This window comes from Anolis sagrei, chromosome Y (genome assembly GCF_037176765.1).
Source record: "Anolis sagrei isolate rAnoSag1 chromosome Y, rAnoSag1.mat, whole genome shotgun sequence".
NCBI lineage: Eukaryota > Metazoa > Chordata > Lepidosauria > Squamata > Dactyloidae > Anolis > Anolis sagrei.
Window position 1 is genome coordinate 5913652 of NC_090035.1, and position 21774 is coordinate 5935425.

Sequence of the window (21774 nt, forward strand, 5' to 3'; positions counted from 1 at the left end):
AATCGGGATATAAAAGTTTTAAATAAAAATAAATAAATCTGTTTGAATGTATCTCTCCTTATCTAGGACCCTAAGATCTTCCGGGAAGGTCCTGCTCTCAGTCCCGCCTTCTTCACAGATGTGGTTGGCGGGAACAGGAGACACGGCCTTCTCAGCGGTGGCCCCTCAGCTATGGAATGCCCTCCCTAGGGACATTTGATCGGCCCCCACCCTCTTAACATTTTGCAAAAAAGTTAAAACCTGGCTTTTTGAGCAAGCTTTCCCAAATGCAGTGTAGCAGACAAACTCTGATCTTCGGAACGACTGGACAATGCGATTGGATAATGATTTTACTAAGGAGATGCGGAGGATTTTTTACTGTTATATTATTTATTGAATTTTACTTATGTTAAATGTTTTAATTGTTTTTATGTTATTGCGAGCATCAAATGGTGCAGTTTGTAAACCGCCCTGAGTCACTCTTGGGCTGAGAATGGCGGTATATAAATATTGTTGTTGTTCATTCGTTCAGTCGTCTCCGACTCTTCGTGACCTCATGGACCAGCCCACGCCAGAGCTCCCTGTCGGCCGTCACCACCCCCACCTCCTTCAAGGTCAGTCCAGTCACTTCAAGGATGCCATCCATCCATCTTGTCCTTGGTCGGCCCCTCTTCCTTTTGCCTTCCACTTTCCCCAGCATAATTGTCTTCTCTAGGCTTTCCTGTCTCCTCATGATGTGGCCAAAGTACTTCAGCTTTGTCTCTAGTCTCCTTCCCTCCAGTGAGCAGCCGGGCTTTATTTCCTGGAGGATGGACTGGTTGGATCTTCTCGCAGTCCAAGGCATGCTCAGCACTTTCCTCCAACACCACAGCTCAAAAGCGCCTCTCTTCCTCCGCTCAGCCTTCCCTAAGGTCCCGCTCTCACATCCGTAGGTGACTCCAGGGAATACCATGGCTTTGACTCTGCAATGGATCTTGGTTGCCAGTCTGATGTCTCTACTCTTTACTATTTTATTGAGATTGGACATTGCTCTCCTCCCAAGAAGGAAGCGTCTTCTGATTTCCTGGCCACAGTCTGCATCTGCAGTCATCTTTGCGCCTAGAAATACAAAGTCTGTCACGGCCTCCACATTTTCTCCCTCTATTTTCCAGTTGTCAATCATTCTTGTTGCCATAATCTTGGTTTTTTTGACGTTTAGCTGCAACCCGGCTTTTGCGCTTTCTTCTTTCACCTTGATTAGAAGGCTCCTCAGCTCCTCCTCGCTTCCGGCCATCAGAGTGGTGTCATCTGCATATCTGAGGTTGTTTCTTCCAGCAATTTTTACCCCAGCTTTGCATTCATCAAGCCCCGCACATTGCATGATGTGTTCTGCATACACGTTAAAAAGGTTGGGTGAGAGGATGCAGCTATATAAATATAGTAAATAAATAAATAAACAAACGTAGACCTGAACCTCTTCGCTTCAGTTGGAGGCCCCAGACTTGGAAGACGGGGAAAAAAAAGACTTTGGCCATTTCCACAAACATGATCTCATAGACAGGATGTTTCTATTGGCTTTCTCCCCATGGCCAAGGACCATTTTTCTCAGTGCGGAAAAAGAAGGCAAATTATTTGGGGGGAGGCATTGTAAAAGGGATATTTAAAGGTGTAATCTACATCTAGAGGGATAAAATAATATTTATATTCCGAATTTTCACTGAGTTTACTGGACTATCCGTCCCCAAGACCACCACATTTGTTTAAAACCAGTAACAAAGCGGGTTTCTTAGACGCTAAGCAATGAACTAAGCAAAAGGTAAGGACAGAAAAGGATAAAGAAAGGGAGGAAGGGAGGAAAAGGAAAATGGAGGCCAATAATTCCTGTTTTTGTTCATTTCCCATGATGGAACTGCTGAAGTGGGCAGTTTTCCTTTGGCTGAGTGAACGCTCCACCATTTCCTATTCTTTGGGGAGAGAAACCCCAACATAAACTGACAGAAAGGGGGAGGGAAAGAAAGAGATTACAAGCACAGGAACAAGAAACTGGTGGTGGAAGGAAGGGAAAAAACCTGGCAGGAAAACAAGTGAGAAAGTAAACAGAGAAGCAGTCGGAGGGGTGGGACTGTTTGTTTTGTGTGTGTGTGTTCCTGTTCGAGGAGCCAACGTTGGCCCAACCAATTCAAGGGGAGCTGGGAAGGGGAGGGCCGGGCTCGGATTTCCAAAAAGGAAACTAATTTCGGATCTCTCCAGGCTCCAGCCTGTTTTCCCAGTGACCAATCAGGGGAAGGAAAGGCAAACGCACACCAAATTAGGCAAGTGAACTCTACCAAAGGGAGGGGACAGGGAACACACACAGAGACAGACACACACACACACACAACACTGGAAAGCTGAGCTAATGAGAACTGCTTCCCAATGCGCCGGGAGGGAAACAAATGAGAAGGGCTCCAAACTCACCCTGCCCTCCTTATGTGGATTGTTGACATTCCTCAAAGAAGGCAAGAAAGCGCATAGCAACCAGGGAATCTAGTAAAAAGCATTCTCCATAAGCAAGCCTCTGGGAAGTCTGGTTTTTCCCTGGAGCAAAATAGACTTGGGTACTTCAGTGGAATGGGATAGGCTGGCCTAATGGTTTGGATCAGAAGTTCCATCTAATCCAGTGGTTCTCAACCTTTCTGATGCTGCGACCCCTTAATACAGTTCTATATGTTGTACTGACCCGCAACTGCAATTTTGCTACTGTTAGGAATCATAATGTAAATAAGTGATATGTTAGATGTATTTTAATTTAGTGGACCAAATTTGGCACAAATACCCGATACGCTCACATTTGAATACTGGTGGGGTGCAGTGGGGGGATTGATTTTTGTCATTTGGAAGTTGTAGTTGCTGGGATTTATAGTCAACCTACAATCAAAGAGCATTCTGAACTCCACCAATGACGTAATTGAAACAATTTTAGCACACAAAACTCCCATGACCAACAGAAAATACTAGAAGAGTTTGGTGGGCACTGGCCTTGAGTTTTAGAACGTATTCTCCCCTACGAACCATCAAGACCACTAAGATCGTCTGGAGGGGCCCTGCTCTCGGTCCCTCCGCCTGCACAAGCACGGCTGGTGGGGACGAGGAACAGGGCCTTCTTGATGGTGGCCCCTCGATTTTGGAACTCCCTGCCATTAGAGATCAGAACTGCCCTCTCCCTCATGACGATCAGGAAACTAACAAAGACCTGGTTGTGGAACGCGGCATTTGACAATTGATTTAATTCTTTGCCCACATGAAAGGAGGATGATGAATGGGATTGTGATGGTGTCGGACAATTTGGCTCTTTTAACTGGGATGATAATGTTTTAATGTGTATGGTGCTGATATTTTAATCGTGTAATGGAGTGGCATTGTGTTGTTATTGTATATTTTTTGTATGTTAACACATGTTGTGAACCGGTCCGAATCCCTCTTTGAAGGTGAGAGGGTCGGTATATAAAACCTCGAAATAAATAATAAATAATAATAGTTCACCTACATCCAGAGAACACTGTGGGCTCAAACAACAATAGATCTGGACTTAACTTTGGCACGAATACTCAATATGCCCAAATGTAAAGACTGGTAGAGTTTGGGGAAAACAGACCTTGGCATTTGGGAGTTGTAGTTGCTGGGATTTATAGTCAACCTACAATCAAAGAGCATTCTGAACTCCACCAATGATGTAATTGAAACAATTTTAGCACACAGAACTCCCATGACCAACAGAAAATACTAGAAGAGTTTGGTGGGCACTGGCCTTGAGTTTAAGAGTTGTAGTTCAGTTACATCCAGAGAGCACTGTGGACTCAAACAATGATGGAGCTGGACGAAACTTGGCATGAATACTCAATATGCCCAAATGTAAAGACTGGTAGAATTTGGGGAAAACAGACCTGGGCATTTGGGCGTTGTAGTTGCTGGGATTTATAGTTCACCTACAATCAAAGAGCATTCTGAACTCTACCAACAGTGGAATGGAACCAATCTTGGCACACAGTACTACTATGACCAATAGAAAATGCTGTATTTTCTAATGGTCTTTGACGAGCCCTCTAACATCCGCTTGTGACCCCCCCCCCCCGGGGGTCCTGACCCCCCAGGTTGAAAAACACTGGCATAGAGAAAACGATGAAAAGAGGGCTGGAGAAGCACACATTTTGTGTCATGGGTAGCAGTTACTGACTACAGTAATAATGCAATAATGAAAATTTACTTTGAATACCACTTTTCCAGTTGGCTTTGCCGACTGACAAGAACAGGCCAGTTAAACAGCAGCTGCCTCCAGAATCCCTTACTGACCATGTTTGCAAATTGGAGAGAATAAAATTGTAGTTCACCTACATCCAGAGAACACTGTGGACTCAAACAATGATGGAGCTGGATGAAACTTGGCATAAATACTCAATATGCCCTAATGTAAAGACTGGTAGAGTTTGGGGAAAACAGACCTTGGCATTTGGGCGTTGTAGTTGCTGGGATTTATAGTTCACCTACAATCAAAGAGCATTCTGAACCCCACCAACAATAGAATTGGGCCAAACTTCACACACAGAACCCCCATGACCAACAGAAAATATTGTGTTTTCTGATGATCTTTGGCGACCCCTCTGACACTCCCTCGCGACCCCTCCAGGGGTCCTGACCCCCAGGTTGAGAAATGCTGATCTAATCCAACCGTACTGGGCTCTCAAATCTAGGGTCGGAAAGCAGGAATCCTTCTTGTCCTGGCTGCACACCCCACATCTATCCCAATGAATCCTCTGTCACCTTTACAGCTGCTTTTAAAATGCCCCAAGTTCTCTTTCCCCCTCCCATTTTTGTCCTTTGTCCTTGACTTCAATAGCTTCAAATGGAATTCAAAGTAGAAAAGTAATCTGGATTCATTTTACTTGGAGGGGACGGGGAAAGGAGAGGGAAGGGAGCCTGCACATGTCCTGGTTTTTACACCTTGGCAGGTATGCAATATAAGGTACAGAAATCCAGTGTGTTGTGGTTTGAGCACTGGATGTTAACCCCAGTTTGAAAGCCATAAAAATCCATCTGGTGACATTTGGTGAGTCACATAATCTCAGCCTCAGAAACTCCCCTGGGCTTAAGTTGGGGGGAAAAAAACCCTTGAAGGATGAGAGTGTCAAAAAAGTAAATGTTGGTCCCCTTAGGAGGGGGAACCCTACAATTTGGTCAACTAACACTACTGATGTTCATAGAAGAGCTCAGACAACTATGGAAAATATGATATCTATATAAATAAAAATGTAATGTTAGTTCGTGCTACCATCAGAACTCAAAAACCACTGGGGGAATTGACACCAAATTTGGACACAAGACACCTAACAGTCCAATTTATGTCCTCCACTCAAAAAAAATATGATTTTGTCATTTGGGAATTGTCGTTGCTGGGATTTATAGTTTACCTACAATCAAAGAGCATTCTGAACTCCACCAATGATGGAATTCAACCAAACATGGCATACAGGACTTCCATAACCAACAGAACACATTAGAACTGTTTGGTGGGCATTGACCTTGAGTTTGGGAGTTGTAGTTTGCCTACATCCAGAGAGCACTGTGGACTCAAACAATGATGGATCTGGACCAAACTTGACACAAATATTCCATATGCCTAAATATGAACACAGATGGAGTTTGGAGGAAATAGACTTTGGGATTTGTAGTTACTGGGATTTATAGTTCACTACAATTAAAGAGCATTCTGAAACCCACAAATGACAGAAATGGGGCAAACTTTCCACACAGAACCCCCATGACCAACAGAAAATACTTAAGGCCATCCAATCCAACTCTCTTTACCAGGGCAAGAAAAAGGAATCAGAGCCCTCCTGACAAAGAGCCATCCAGTCATCAATATAGATAGACAGATATGATTCTCACACACACACACACACAGATATAGTATAATAGATTTGAAAGAGACCCTTAAAGGACTATGATATGTTGCATATTCCAGAGTAGGCAAACCAGACACTTTCCACATGAACACTGACAAAGAAACAACAAGAATTACTGTTTACTCACAAGCATAAAATAATTACATAGATTAGAAACCAACACTTTCTCGTTACTTTATTTTCCAGATCACCAGACTGGGCCACAGCAACGCGTGGCAGGGGACAGCTAGTGATATCTATAGGAAGGGAAAGAATCTGAGTAAAATGAAAGCAGATTACTTTTCTACTTTGAATTCCATTTGGAAGCTATTGAAGTCAAAGAATCTTGCATGTGGAAATAAGCTTTCGTCAGCAATCACTGCCTATAGTGACACAACTGAGTCTCTTTGGGGAGAGAGGGCGGTTTGTAAATAAAGCATTTATTACTTGATACATAACAAGATACGTACACAGCAAACAAGATCACTGTGCTGGCTGTTGTATTGGATCACACGCTGGGCACTTCCCAAGTGTCTAGGGCTGTGTGAGGTATCAGCGAATAATGCATGCAGATCTGAGTGAGTAGGGTGGCCTTCTGCAGCTGACAGATGGTAATTTTGTCAGCGCCAATTGTGTTTAAGTGCAGGCCAAGGTCTTTAGGCACTACACCCAGTGTGCTGATTCACCACTGGGACCACCTTGGCAGGTTTGTCTTTGCAGTTCAATCTTTAAATCCTCGTATCAGGTCAGCTTTTCCAGTTGCTTCTCTTCAATCCTGCTGTTGCCTGGGATCGCAACATCGACAATCCATACTTGTCTTTTCCCACGATTGTGAGGTCAGGAGTCTTGTGCTCCAAAATTCTGTCAGTCTGAATTCAGAAGTCCCAGAGTAGTTTCACGTTGTCATTTTCTGTAACTTTTTCAGGCTTGTGGCACAAGTTCCAATGGATCATCTGAGCAAGGGTGTTATGCCTCTGCTTGTAGTCTGTCTGCATGATCTGCTTGCAGCAGCTGAGGATGGAATCCATTGTTTCATCTGCCTCCTCCTCCTCCTCCTTCTCCTCCTCCTCCTTCTCTTCTTCTTCTTCTTATTTCTTTGTATTCTGCTTTTATTTCTTGATGAGTCACAAAGTCGCTTGCAACATTAAAAGGCAAAGCCATAGCAAACAACTATGAAAACAGAACTCAACAAAGAATAATGGTCACCCAATGAGTGGGCTGCTATGGCTGAATGAGGAATCAAATATTAGGCCCCTACTACACTGCCATATAAATCCAGATTATCTGCTTTGAACTGGAATATATGGCAGTGTAGACTAAAATAATCCCATTCAAAGCAGATAATGTGGCAAATAATGCATGCAGATCCGAGTAGGGTGGCCTTTTGCAGCTGTCAGGTGGTGATTTTGTCAGCACCAATTGTTTTTAAGTGCAGGCCAAGGTCTTTAGGCACTGCGCCCAGTGTGCCAATCACCACTGGGCCCACTTTGGCTGGCTTGTATCAGAATCTTTGCAGTTCGATCTTTAAATCCTCATGTTGTTGTTGTTGTTTGTGGTGGTGGTTGAACTAATTACTCTCCCACCAGAGCTAATGAGCACAATCATTTCTGCAAGTGAATTACAGCAATTGGGATGTTTACTTTTCCTTTTCCCTGGCTTTTTGGATTCCAACTCCCAGAATCTGAATACCCTGGAGGATTCTGAGAGCCGTAGTCCAAAACCAATACTAGCCCAACTTCCGTAATGAAAGAAATAGGAGCCACTCCAGCTCCAGAAATCCAGTTTTTTCCTCCTCTAGAACTAATGAATACCAGGTGCTGTAGGCTGTGTTCCAGGAGACGGAACTGACAAAAACCATATTTGAGTATTTCTTGCCCTATTAAAGTAATGGGGTTGCCATAAGTCAACTTTAACACACAAACACACACAACCTCCCTTCCTTTATCCCTTTAAAATCCCTACAAGACAGGGCATCTTGTGGTCTCTGATGTGAAGGAATGGCAAGGCTCACGTGCCAGGGTTGGTGCCACAATTGTGCCCACGGACTACAACTCTTTCTTTCCTTCCTGGAAAATTGCCGTAGCCAGAGAGCTCACCGACTGGCAGTGGTCCACAGGTCACCATTTTGAGTAACACCGCTTTAAGGCGAGTCTGACGGAGAGAGAAGGATCTAGCAAGCTACAAAGGAGTTGCTTTTAGACGACTCCACTCTTTCAAAAACAAAAAACCACACAAAAAATACATCACTCTCATATTCCAAAAGGAACTGATCTCATCCGCTCGGCTTCCTGAGAACAGAAAGCAAGGCACAGAGTTGTCTCACGTGGGGAAAAGCAGAAAAGGGGATGTTTACACATTCAGCAGGCCCTCCCCTGAAACAAGAAATACACAATGCAAAAGCTGGGCCAGAGTCAAAAACCTCAAAAGTATTTTTTCCCCCCAGAAACTGGGTTAGATTTGCTGCTTCTGAGCCTCAGCGGATGTGGAAGCCTCAGGCCAGCGTTTCATAAAACATTCTTCTGTCGGACTGGGCAGGATTATCATCTCTCACTTTCTCTTTGCGACAAAGCCGCTTCCCAAAGGCTGTGCTGCTGGCGGGGAGGATCTGGTCTAAGAGATACATAAACAGCAGCATTAAAAATGGAGGGCGTTTGCTGAGTTCTTCTGCCACCCTGCCGCCTATAAAAGCAGCCACGGAAGACATAACCCTAATGTCATCAAAAGGAGGATGTTAGGAAACAAAACCACAAATGCTTCTGCTAGAAAGAGAATGAAAATAGAACACGTTCTGGGTTGTTGTAGGTTTTTCCGGGCTATATGGTCATGTTCTGGAGGCAATTTTTCTCCTGACGTTTCGCCTGCATCTATCGCAAGCATCCTCAGAGGTAGTGAGGTCTGTTGGAAGTAGGAAAAATGGATTTATATATCTGTGGAATGACCAGGGTGAGACAAAGGACTTTTGTCTGCTGGGGCTAGGTGTGAATGTTTCAGCTGATCACCTTGATTAGCATTCAATGGCTTGGAAGTGCCTGGGGGAATCTTTTGTTGAGAGTGATTTTATATGCCTGTTTGTTTCCCCTCTGTTGTTTTGCTGCTGTCATTTTAGAGTTTTTTTAATACTGGTAGCCAGATTTTGTTCATTTTCATGGTTTCTTCCTTTCTGTTGAAATTGTCCACATGCTTGTGTATTTCAATGGCTTCTCTGTGTAGTCTGACATGGTGGTTGTGAGAGTGGTCCAGCACTTCTGTGTTCTCAAATAATATGCTGTGTCCAGGTTGGTTCATCAGGTGTTCTGCTATGGCTGATTTCTCTGGTTGGAGTAGTTTGCAGTGCCTTTCATGTTCCTTGATGCGTGTTTGGGCAATGCTGCTGCGTTTGGTGGTCCCTCTGTAGACTTGTCCACAGCTGCATGGTACACGGTAGACTCCTGCAGAGGTGAGAGGATCCCTCTTGTCCTTTGCTGAACGAAGCATTGTTGGATTTTCTTGGTGGGTCTTTAAGTGGTTTGTATGTTGTGTTTCCTCATCAGTTTCCCTATGCGGTCAGTGGTTCCCTTGATGTATGGCAAGAACATCAAGATAGATATCTACATAAAAGCTCCAACCATCACCCAAGTCAAAAAAGAAGCACCATTAAAGCCTTGGCAGACCGTGCAAAAAGAATCTGCGAAGCCCACCTCCTCCAAGATGAACTGAACCACCTCAACTGGGCTCTCCAGGCCAATGGAGACTCCACCTCAGACATCAGAAGAACTGCAAGACCACCGAGAACAAGCCACGAGAGTAAAGATGAAGATCCACCCAGAGGAAAAGTGTTCTTGCCATACATCAAGGGAACCACTGAGCACAGATGGAAACTGATGAGGAAACACAACATACAAACCACTTACAGACCCACCAAGAAAATCCAACCAATGCTCCGTTCAGCAAAGGACAAGAGGGATCCTCTCACCTCTGCAGGAGTCTACCGTGTACCATGCAGCTGTGGATAAGTCTACACAGGGACCACCAAACGCAGCATTGTCCAGACACGCATCAAGGAGCATGAAAGGCACTGCAAACTACTCCAACCAGAGAAATCAGCCATAGCAAAGCACCTGATGAACCAACCTGGACACAGCATATTATTTGAGAACACAGAAATGCTGGACCACTCTCACAACCACCACGTCAGAGTACACAGAGAAGCCACTGAAATCCACAAGCATGTGGACAATTTCAACAGAAAGGAGGAAACCATGAAAATGAACAAAATCTGGCTACCACTATTAAAAAACTCAAAAATTACAACAGCAAAACAACAGAGGGGAAACAAACAGGCACGTAAAATCACTCTCAACAAAAGATTCCCCCCAGGCACTTCCAAGCCATTGAATGCTAATCAAGGTGATCAGCTGAAACATTCACACCTAGCCCCAGCAGACAAAAGTCCTTTGTCTCACCCTGGTCATTCCACAGATATATAAACCCATTTTTCCTACTTCCAACAGACCTCACTACCTCTGAGGATGCTTGCCATAGATGCAGGCGAAACGTCAGGAGAAAAATTGCCTCCAGAACATGGCCATATAGCCCGGAAAAACCTACAGCAACCCAGTGATTCCGGCCATGAAAACCTTCGACAATACATAGAACACTTTCTCTCTCTTATTTTAACTATATACATATGTTCAGATTACTCGCAGCTCACACCCAAGCAGCCAAAAGCAGCAACAGAAAAATACCGAGAGGTGCCAAACACTGGATGTGACAGTTTGCCCATCTCTATTATTTATTGTTTCATATCCCATGCTTCTTCCAGTCTGGGACTCAAGGCAGCTTATACAAGGAGGCAAATCTATATAAATAAAAATGTAATGTTTGTTTGTGGGATTAACATAACTCAAAAACCACTGGATGAACTGCTGCCAAATTTGGACACAAGACACCTATCAGGCCATCGAGTGACCATTGCTCATAAAAGCACTGAAAAACACAGCAAAGGGGACTTAAAAATCCAAAAACCAAAATTCACATTACAACGCATGCGCAAAACCACACATATTTATTTATTTAGACTATTTCTACCCCGCCCTTCTGACCCCCGAGAGGGGACTCAGGGCGGCTAACACAGGCAACTATTCAATGCCAACAGTATCAAAACAACAATATAAAATCTGTTACATAACAATTAAGCAGTAATATTAATTAAAATTACAAAACCACATAGAATACATCACAGAATCACAGGTCATAAAGCCATTTCCAATTTTCAAACAATCCTATTGTCCGAGTTCAGTGCCTAAAGTACTGTTGTTCCCACTAGCCAAAGGCCTGGCTCCAAAACCACGTCTTTAGTTTTTTCCTAAAAGTAAGGAGGGAGGACGCCGATCTAATCTCGCTGGGGAGCGAATTCCACAAGCGAGGGGTCACCACCGAGAAGGCCCTGTCCCTCATCCCCAACAGACGTGTTTGAGACGCTGGTGGGACTGAGAGCAGGGCCTCCCCAGTAGATCTTAAATTACGAGGTGGAACGTAGAGAGAGATACGTTCGCATAAGTAAGCTGGGCCGGAGCCGTATAGGGTTTTATAGGCCAAGACATATATATGGAAACACATATATATACACATATACACACACACAAAACACATATACACAGACTGGGCCACAGCAACGCGTGACAGGGAACAGCTAGTCTTAAATAAAAAGCTAAATATCTGACAGTAAAATTACCAGTAATTTTAATAAGTGGAAAACAGTTTGAAGACATAACAGCACACTCAAATATACAGGGCATGCATCTTAGAAAAAGATTCCCTGTAACCAATTATTATTATTATTATTATTATTATTAATAATAGTAATAATAATAATAATAATAATAGTAATAATAGGAGACCGAGGGCCTGATTCTTGCAGCCCAAGAACAAGCAATTAGAACAAATGCCATCAAAGCCAGAAAAGTCGAAGACAGATCCCAAATGTAGACTCTGCAAGGAAGCAGGCGAACCGCAGACAGACTACAAGCAGAGGCATAACATCCTTGCTCAGATGATTCATTGGAATTTGTGCCACAAATACCATCTGCCTGCGACAAAGAACTGGTGGGATCACAAGCCGGAAAAAGTTACAGAAAATGAACATGTCAAACTACTCTGGGACTTCCGAATTCAGACAGACAGAGTTTTGGAGCACAATACTCTTGAACTAATGATTGTGTTAAAAAACAAAGTATGGATTGTCGATGTTGCACTCCCAGGCGAAAAAAGGATTGAAGAGAAACAACAGGAAAAGCTGACACGATATGAAAATTTAAAGATTGAACTGCAAAAGCTCTGGCACAAGTCAGTCAAGGTGGTCCCAGTGGTGATCAGCACACTGAGTGCAGTGCCTAAAGACCTTGGTCTGCACTTAAACACAATTGGTGCTGACAAAATTACCACCTGCCAGCTGCAAAAGGACACCTTACTGGGATCTCCACCGATATATCACAGTCTGAGACACTTGGGAAGTGTCTGACATGTGATCCAATACAACAGCCAGCAGAGTGATCTTGTTTTCTGTGTACTAATCCTGTTGTGTTTCTAACAACAAAAAACAACAACTTTATTTTTGTATCCCGCCTCCATCACCCCGAAGGGACTCAGAGTGTCTTACACAAGGGACAAAATGTCCACAAAACATCAAAGCAAAAAAGTCCATTAAAAAAAAATCAATTAAAAAATCGCAAATCATAACAATCAGATAAAAGACCACCAAATAAGACATAAGGGTACAAAACACCAGCCTTAAAACTCACTCAAACAATGCAAAACAAAAAACCAATTATTTGAGGTCAGTGAGAATGAAAAGCCCTTTGCTGGTTGGTGAAAAAAGCACATGTATTTACAAATCTAGAAAGAGACTCAACTCCACCTCAAAGTAGAGTGAAACTTCATTCCATCCCATTCCAACCACTTAATCACGCTACAGAAAAATTCCACTTAAAATCCTGCAGAATTCTGGGGTTTGTAGTTTAGTGAAGCTGTTAAAGGCTCCTCCCTAAACTACAAATCCCAGAATTTTGCAGGAGGCAGAAACTGGATTTTAAGTGGATTTTCTTCTCTAGTGTGATGAGGTGCTGTCCCTGCAAGAAGTTGCCTTTCCACACAACGACATATCAGAGAGGAAGACAACTTGGTAGTCTGTATAAAACACGCTAAAGACATTCACAGGTTGATATAAGCCATGGTGGTTTTTTGATGTGCAAATCCACTTGTGTCAACAAGCTGATTAGTAACTCATGGATTGTTGACACAAATAGATTTGCACATCAAAGAACCACCACCTGAACCTTCAATCTGTTGCTGGCAAAGGCTTACAAACCTGGCTTGTTCAACCGATAGCTTATTTCAGCGTCGAAACCAACACACATGGTTTGTTCCTAATTTCTCAGTTGCCCACTCCAAAAGAGGAACTGACAAAAGGAGTGGAACAGAAACAAATAGAAAGAAAGAAAATAAAAACCAACATTTGTTTGATTATCATGTCTTTTGCAGCAAACCATCTTCAACACAAATCATGGTTTATTGTTGACATGCACTGATTGAGCAATGGAAGTCTGAGCACTGGAATAGCCACAATGATGGCAACATGCAATCTCCTTACCTGATAGTGCCAGTGGGAGATGGCAGGGGGCTGACCAGGCTCCGGAGATCCGGCTCCGGAATGTGAATCTTAAGAGGGGAAATCTGTGGGTAGAGTGGCCGAAGTGGAGGTGATGAAGCTTCTTCTTTGACTTCCTCTTTGTGATAAAGCGACGTGAAATGGATCTTGATGTTTGTGCTGGGGAATCGGAAGGTGCATCTGAGGAAAAGAAAGAAAAGGGTTTGGTCGTCTGCACAGCACTGAAGTTCTGGGCTGGTACATACAATCCGTACATTCATATTTGCAGGTTTGACTTCTGTGGACCTGATTATTCCTGGATTCGATTAAAAATATTCTGTCTAAAAATCTCTAACTCCTCCTGTTGTTCAACTTTCTCCAGTTATGCTGTAGGACTAAAAGATTGTTAGAGAGAACATCTCTGTAGAAGTCTCTAGTCAGTGGTTCCCAACTTTTTTTTGACCAGGGACGACTTGACCAGGGACCACTTCAATACAGACCACTTGATCAGGGCAAACTTTGACCAGGACACCACTTGACCAGGGATCACTTTGACCAGGGAACACTCTCCAACATTGGTACCAAAAGAGTTACAAATCAGGTTTTGGTCAACTTTCGATTCAATTTGGTTATTTAGGGTGCTGATTCAGAAAACTGCATTGGATAGAGCACATCAGCTCTAGTTTCTGATACAGAACACAAGCTATCCAGTAGTCGCCATCTGCTCACCCACAGAAAATCATATTTAATCATTTATAGATGATGTGGTAGTCAACTTTTGTGAGTAGTCAGCCTCTCCCCTCCCGATATCCCTGTTGCCTCGGCACTACAAGAGGGTTTCGTGAGACCAGTCACTCTCATTGCCGTGTGGTTTGAAGGCAATGGTGTAGCAATGGTGAGCCTGCAGACCATATTTTTGTTCTTGTGGATGACTGACGGTCCATGGACCACAGGTTGGGAGCCACTGTTCTAGGTCCTCCAATATTGTTCTGTGGCCAGCTTCCAGCAGAAGGAAATCAGAGTCATGCTAGAAACCTACATATTCCTAGAGAGGTGTTCTCTCAGTAAAAAACAAAACAAACCAAGAATTTCTTTATTAGCATTTTTTTACAAGGGTGCTTTGCCCCTAATCTCAGCAAATTATTATTATTATTATTATTATTATTATTATTATTATTATTATTATTAAATCTGTGACATTTATACTGAATGTCACAGATTAAACTAGGAAACACTGCACCCGACATCAAGTTCTCTTCTTCCAGATTCAAAGAATCATAGAATCGTTGAGTTGGAAGAGATCTTGTGGGCCATCCAGTCCAACCTCATTCTGCTAAGAAGCAGGAAAATCACATTCAAAGCACCCCTGACAGATGGCCATCCAGTCTCTGTTTAAAAGCCTCCAGAGATGGAGCCTCCACCACACTTCAGGGCAAAGAGTTCCACTGCTGAACAGCTCTCACAGTCAGAAAGGTCTTCCTAATGTTCAGGTGAAATCTTCTTTCCTGTAGTTTGAAGTCATTGCTCCGTGTCCTACTCTCCAGGGCAGCAGAAAACAAGCTTGCTCCCTCCTCTCTATGACTTCCCCTCACATATTTATACATGGCTATCATGTCTCCTCTTAGTCTTCTCTTCTGCAGGCTAAACATGCCCTGCTCTTTAAGCCGCTCCTCATAGGGCTTGTTCTCCAGACCCTTGATCATTTTAATCGCCCTCCTCTGGACACATTCCAGCTTAGAGTCAACATCTCCCTTCAATTGTGGTGCCCAGAATTGGACACAGTATTCCAGGTGTGGTCTAACCAAGGCTGAATAGAGGGGTTTAATATTGTTCCAAAATATTAAAAGCATCTTTTATGCAACCCTACATTTGCCTTTCCTTTCGTTCAGGAAGAACTTGGGGAATCAACTTTCCAGCATTTGTAAGTATTTTTCCTCAGAAGGAGAACAAGATGAAAATAAGCCAGGAAAGTTTTCATCCAGCACTGTGCATCTCAAGAGCTATACATCACGGCTCTGTAAAATCCAGATATCCCACAAAATGTACCTTTCCCACCAAAACAATATCTCCCTGGTGATTTGTTCAAGGAAATGCCCAGGCCCGCTCCATTTCATCTGACATTTCCTCCATCAGCAGTTATGCCTGGTTGTAACCGGATGCACAGACATCAAACATGTTATAAGTATGGACAGTTATGATGGATGTTATAGCATACAAGTCAATTTTCTGCTGGCACATTTCTCTCTCCAGGACTGCAAACTGCCTTGGCAAGGTTCCTGCTACCCTGCTACATCTCCCCACTGGCAAGCGCTGAACAAAGGATGGAGAAATGGTAATTCCAGTTCTGAAAGATCCTGTGGGAGAGAAGAAGCACGGGGAGGGAGTAATGCTTTCCAGACACAAAATGCCAACAGCAAAACTCCTGTTTTTTGGGTGCACACTCCCTTTTATGTGAAACATGCCCGGTTAATTACTCTGATTGTTTAAATACTTCTTATTTTTCCAGAATTGACAGGAAAAAAGAAGACAAAGATACCTGGCCTTTTAAGGCCAAAACCAAGGAGGTGATTCTCCAGGGAACTAAAATGGGGTTACATTCTCCCTGAGGTTCAAACTACAAGAAAGGAGATTCCATCTGAACATGAGGAAGAACTTTGTGAGAGCTGTTCAGCAGTGGAACTCTCTGCCCAGGAGTGTGGTGGAGGCTCCTTCTATGGAAGCTTTTAAACAGAGGCTGGATGGCCATCTGTCAGGGGTGCTTTGAATGCAATATTCCTGCTTCTTGGCAGAATGGGGTTGGACTGGATTTATTTATTTTATTTATTTTGTATACTTCTACCCCGCCCTTCTCAACCCCTGAGGGGGGACTCAGGGCGGCTTACAAACAGGCACAATTCGATGCCTACACAATAATACAAAACATATAAAAACAGCAGTTAAACAGTTATAGCAATTAAAACAATTAAAACAATCAATATATATCACAATCAATAACCAATCTCATGTTCAGCGTTCGCCAGCTCATAGTCCATACTTCATTACACATAGTCTATTCCTATCCGTCATCGTAGTCCTTTATTTATCTGCCAGATTGCCCAAACGCCTGGTCCCAAATCCATGTTTTTAATTTCCTTCTAAAGGAAAGGAGGGATGTTGCTGATCTGATTTCCCCAGGGAGTGAATTCCATAGGTGAGGGGCCACCACTGAGAAGGCCTTGCTCCTCGTCCCCGCCAATCTCACTTGTGATAGAGGCGGGGCCGAGAGAAGGGCCTCCCCAGAAGATCTTAAATTCCGAGGTGGGACGTAAAGGCCCATGAAGTCTCTTCCAACCCTATGATTCTATGATTCTAGGTCCCGTCCCGTCCCCCCCCCGCTTTGGAACACCCTCCCCACGGAGGATAGGGAAGCCCCTGCACTGTCCTCCTTTCATAGGGATCTGAAAACCTGGACGTTCCAACAAGCATTTGAGAATGACTAGTCCCTACTAAGACGGGAAGGTAATTGCGCTCCATGTAGTCATGCTGGCCACATAACCTTGGAGGCATCTATGTTTAACGCCAGCATTTCGGCTTAGAAATGGAGATGAGCACCACCTCCAAGAGTCAGACATGGCTAGACTTAAGGTCAAGGGAAATCTTTACCTTAACTTAGTCCCTACTTATCAATACCCACTCCCTAGCCCACGAGATACGGAGCGGTTGCTCCTGACACGAAAAAAAAGAAAGAAAAGCCCACGAAATAGTGCTCAGTTCTCTGCACTTCTTCCAATCCCCTGACCCTATACTATGCTGTTTTGCACTATCCCATACACGGTTCTTTTTACATCTTGATCATGCCCATCCTAGTATTTCCAATAACTGTTTTTTTTTTGGTTGGTGTGTTGTTTGAGTGAATTTTAAGGGCTACTTAAGCCACGAAGCGGAGCCCAACCTGGGTCTCTTCGCACTGGAGCTGGAGGACCCCAAGTCTCGTCCCCCCCGCCGCACCACCTCAATAGCATGAACCCCAAGCTCTCCATGAATTGCCACGCTATGGCCTACGAGATCTAGGGAGCCCTGGGCTGGCCTTCCTCGAAGCAGAGCACCTCATAGCACCCGCCTCCTCACCTGGAGCAAGATGTCGTCCCTTGCATGCCCAGCCATGGCCCCTGGCAGAAGCCCAAGAGGACCTCCTCCAGCCTGGCCTTGCATGCCCAGCCACAGCCCCTGGCAGAAGCCCAACAGGAACTCCTCCAGCCTGGCCTTGCATGCCCAGCCATGGTCCCTGGCAGAAGCCCAACAGGACTTCCTCCAGCCTGGCCTTGCATGCCCAGCCACGGCCCCTGGCAGAAGCCCAACAGGACCTCCTCCAGCCTGGCCTTGCATGCCCAGCCACGGCCCCTGGCAGAAGCCCAACAGGACCTCTTCCAGCCTGGCCTTGCATGCCCAGCCACGGCCCCTGGCAGAAGCCCAACAGGACCTTCTCCAGCCTGGCCTTGCCCAATTATACCAGGTTTTCCCTGGCTAAGATCGCCCTCTGAAGGCACCTGAACCAGGACCACGTTACGGGTGCCAAAGTCACATATGGTGAGAAGCACCAGAGAGTGGAGCACCTCAAAGAGAACAGCCTGACTTTCCCAAGCCCAACAGCATCAAGATGAGCCCTGAAGACCTGTCCATCTTCTCCTGCAGCAAATGAGAAGGCTCTGTGTGAGAGTCAGACGTCTGCAAATAACGGGGAGACCATCACTAGCCTTTCCATCAGCATCCCGCTCAGCCCAAAAAGCTCCCTCTTAGTATCCCCCTGGTCAGTGTAGTCCTCTCTAGCCATCTTGAGAAGGTGTGGAGCACACCCAACCCTGTCCACCAGAATACCTTTTCGACACTTGAAAAACAACATGGTGCTAACTCTCATAACAGTGTTAGCCATGCTGCAGGCAACAAGCCACTGATTTTGGCTACCTCAGGTGTTTATGCCCATAAGTTTTATATGGTGGTGTTTTATCTGATTGTTATGCTTTGCTATGTTTTATTTTAATTGTGTTTTCTGTTTTAATTGACTGTTTTGCTTTGATGTTTTGTGGACACTTTGTCCCATGTGTAAGCCGCCCCCGAGTCCCTTTGTGGGGATGGAGGTGGGCTACAAAAATAAAGTTATTTATATTATAATTATTAAAATGCACAACCAGAGGTGGTGGGTGCACCGGTTATTTCAACTCCAAACTTTATCTCAAATCCACCCAGACCTGTTTCAATTTATGATTTGTCTTCAACACCTTAGTTACACTAAAATTATTTAGCACATGTGTTATCTCACATTTTTAACGTGAGATCTCCACGCAGCATACAAGTAAAACCAATTCAAAATCATGAATACAATTATTGAAACAGACTAAAATGTAAGAAACATGTTAACAGATGGAAAATATGAAAACAGATTATTATCCTGTGCTTAAGCATTTGAAGGTGATTCCCAAAGGTTTCATGTCTTTACTTTGTGTTTAATGAAGTCAGAGTTGGCATCGATGGGCTCCAAAGGGGGAGCATTTCAAAACAGGGGAGCTACATTTGAAAAGGCCCTTCCTCTCCCATCTCTGAAGGTAGTTATGTAATTCTGATGCGGTCTCAGGGGTGCCTTTAATGTCTGGGAATTTGCTGGTGTATAAATAACAGATGGTCTAAAGAGCTAGGAAGCCCAAGACAACATTTCAAACACTCATGGCATCTCTCCCTGCGGCATTTTAAGGAGAGAGAAGTTGCCCCAGGGAGATGGCATTTAAGAAGATTTTGCAGCAAGTGATGAGAAATTGATCCTTTATCTCCATATCTGAATTGACACATTAAACCTGGTAGTGCAGGCATGGGCAAACCCAGGCTCGGGGTGGGAGGGGGAGGGGGGTGGATGTGGCCCCTTGGGTTTTTTTCCTCTGGCCCTCCTCGCTCTCACCATCCTATCCTCCCTTCCTTCTCTCTTTCCTTCCTTCTCTCCCTTCCTTACATCCCGCTTTCTCCCTCCCTGCTTCCTTCCTTCTCTCCCTCTTTCTCCTTCCTCCCTTCCCAACCTTCGATCCTTCCCTCACTCCCTTTTGTCTTTCCTTCCTTCTCTTTCCTTCCTTCCTTCCTTCCTTCCTTCCTTCTCTCCCTCTTTCTCCCTCCCTCCTCCCTTCTTTCACCTTCCCTCTTTCCTCCTCCCTTCCCTTTTGTCATTCCTTCCTTCTCTCTTTCCTTCCTTCCTTCTCTCACTCTTCCTCCCTCCCTCCTCCCTTCTCTTTCACCTTCCCTCTTTCCTTCCTTATCTCCCTCCCTCCTTCCCTTTAATCCTTCCCTCTTTCCTCCTACCTTCCCTTTTGTTTTTCCTTCCTTCTCTCTGTCCTTCCTTCCTTCTCTCCATCTCCCTCCCTCCTCCCTTTCCTTTCACCCTTCCCTTTTATCTTTCCTTCCATCTCTCTTTCCTTCCTTATCTATCTCCCTCCTTCCTTCCCTTTCATCCTTTCCTCTTTCCTCCTCCCTTCCCTTTTGTCTTTCCTTCCATCTCTTTCCTTCCTTATCTATCTCCCTCCTTCCTTCTCTTTCATCCTTCCCTCTTTCCTCCTCCCTTCCCTTTTGTCTTTCCTTCCATCTCTCTTTCCTTCCATCCTTATCTTCCTCTATCTCCCTCCCTCCCTCCTTCCTTCCCTTTCACCCTTCCCTCTTTCCTCCTCCCTTCCCTTTTGTCTTTCCTTCCTTCCTTATCTCCCTCTATTTCCCTCCCTCCTCCCTTCCCTTTCACCCTTCTCTCTTTCCTCCTCCCTTCCCTTTTGTCTTTCCTTCCATCTCTCTTTCCTTCCTTCCTTATCTCCCTTTATCACCCTTCATCCTTCCTTCCCTTTCACCCGTCCCTCCTCCTTTCCCTTTTGTCTTTCCTTCCTTCTCTCTTTCCTCCCTCCCTCCATTCTCTTCCACCCTTCCTTCTTTTCCTCCCTTTCTTCCTTCTCTTTTTTCTTCTTTCCTTCTAGGGGATATTTAGTTGGGAACAGAGATGGTTGAGAGGGAGCATGAGGACCATGTTTCCAGATTCAAAACGGTGCCCCATTGTGAAGGAGGAGGGAGAAAACTGATTATTTGCTGCTCTAGAAACCAGGGCACAAGGGAGCAGTGGTTTAAAATGTCAGGGAAGAGAGTCGACTGAAAAGATTATGAAGAACTTCCTGGAGAGTGGCATAGGTTGTCTCAGAGTGTGGTGGAGTCTCCTTCTTTGGAGGCTTTTCTGCAGAGCCTGTCTATTGGGAGTGTTTTGATTGTGCCTTCTTGTACAGTAGGGGGTTGGACTAGATGGCCCTTGGGGGTCTCTTCCAGCTCCAAGATTCTATATCAGGAGTTGGCAATATGGGGTCTCATGGAGACACTTTTCCTCTCCCGTCCACCATCTCATCCTGACCAAGGCCAACCCTTTTGGGATCCAAATGTTTCCTGTCTTTCCTTCACTTTCTGCCTCCAAAAGAGAAGAGGAAAGGGACTTGGGGACGGCCCACCTATCCCACTCCGGCCTGCCATGTGGTCCCCAAGTTAGAAAGTTTGCCCATGCCTGTGGTAGTGCAATCAGATTTGCTTTGAAATTCAAATTACATATTTTTCTGTTTGGAAACCAAGACAGGAATCTTAGCTGTTTCCAAATGAAAGGATTATTCCATTTCACCTAACCGACTTGCTTCCAGCCAAATGTAGACGATGAGCCCTGGACCCACAAGGACTGGGAGAGGAGGAGGAGGAAGATTAGCAAGTAAATAAGGTATATTAGGATTTCCCAAACTCTGGTCTTCCATGTGTTTTGGACTCCAGCATTGACCGAATATAACATCTAGCCCAGGAATGGGCAAACTTCGGCCCTCTGGGTGTTTTGGCCTCCAACTCCCACAATTCCTAACAGCCGGTAGGCTGTTAGGAATTGTGGGAGTTGAAGTCCAAAACACCTGGAGGGCCGAAGTTTGCCCATGCCTTATCTAACCTGACTCCACTTTGGTTTCTCACATATGCCCACCACTCAATTTTCTTCTATTTCACAATTTAGAAAGTACTTTTCCAGTTTTACACTTAGAACGAGCACAGAAAAACGGCATTGTTTTAACCAGAGCGCCTGGAAATTAAAAATTAATAAATCCTCACCCCAGAGCAGTATCATAAAATATTGTTAGACTAATGGATTTCTTTAAAAGCCCCTTCATTTAATCTGAGTTCTTGCAGTGGGAAAAAAAAGACACCACATCCCAAACAACAGAAGTAAAAGGAAATATGGGCTTCTTTATCAATCTCCTTCAC

The 21774-nt window shown here is 44.4% G+C and overlaps 1 protein-coding gene across 1 annotated transcript in view; it reads right to left on the bottom strand.

The window, feature by feature from the left end:
* Positions 1–21774, bottom strand: part of LOC137095179 (forkhead box protein K1-like) — a 119026-nt gene that overhangs the window by 37202 nt on the left and 60050 nt on the right. The window contains exon 2 of the mRNA XM_067461540.1: positions 13504–13701. Coding sequence (XP_067317641.1) covers positions 13504–13701 — 198 coding nt within the window. The remainder of the gene's footprint in view (positions 1–13503; positions 13702–21774) is intronic.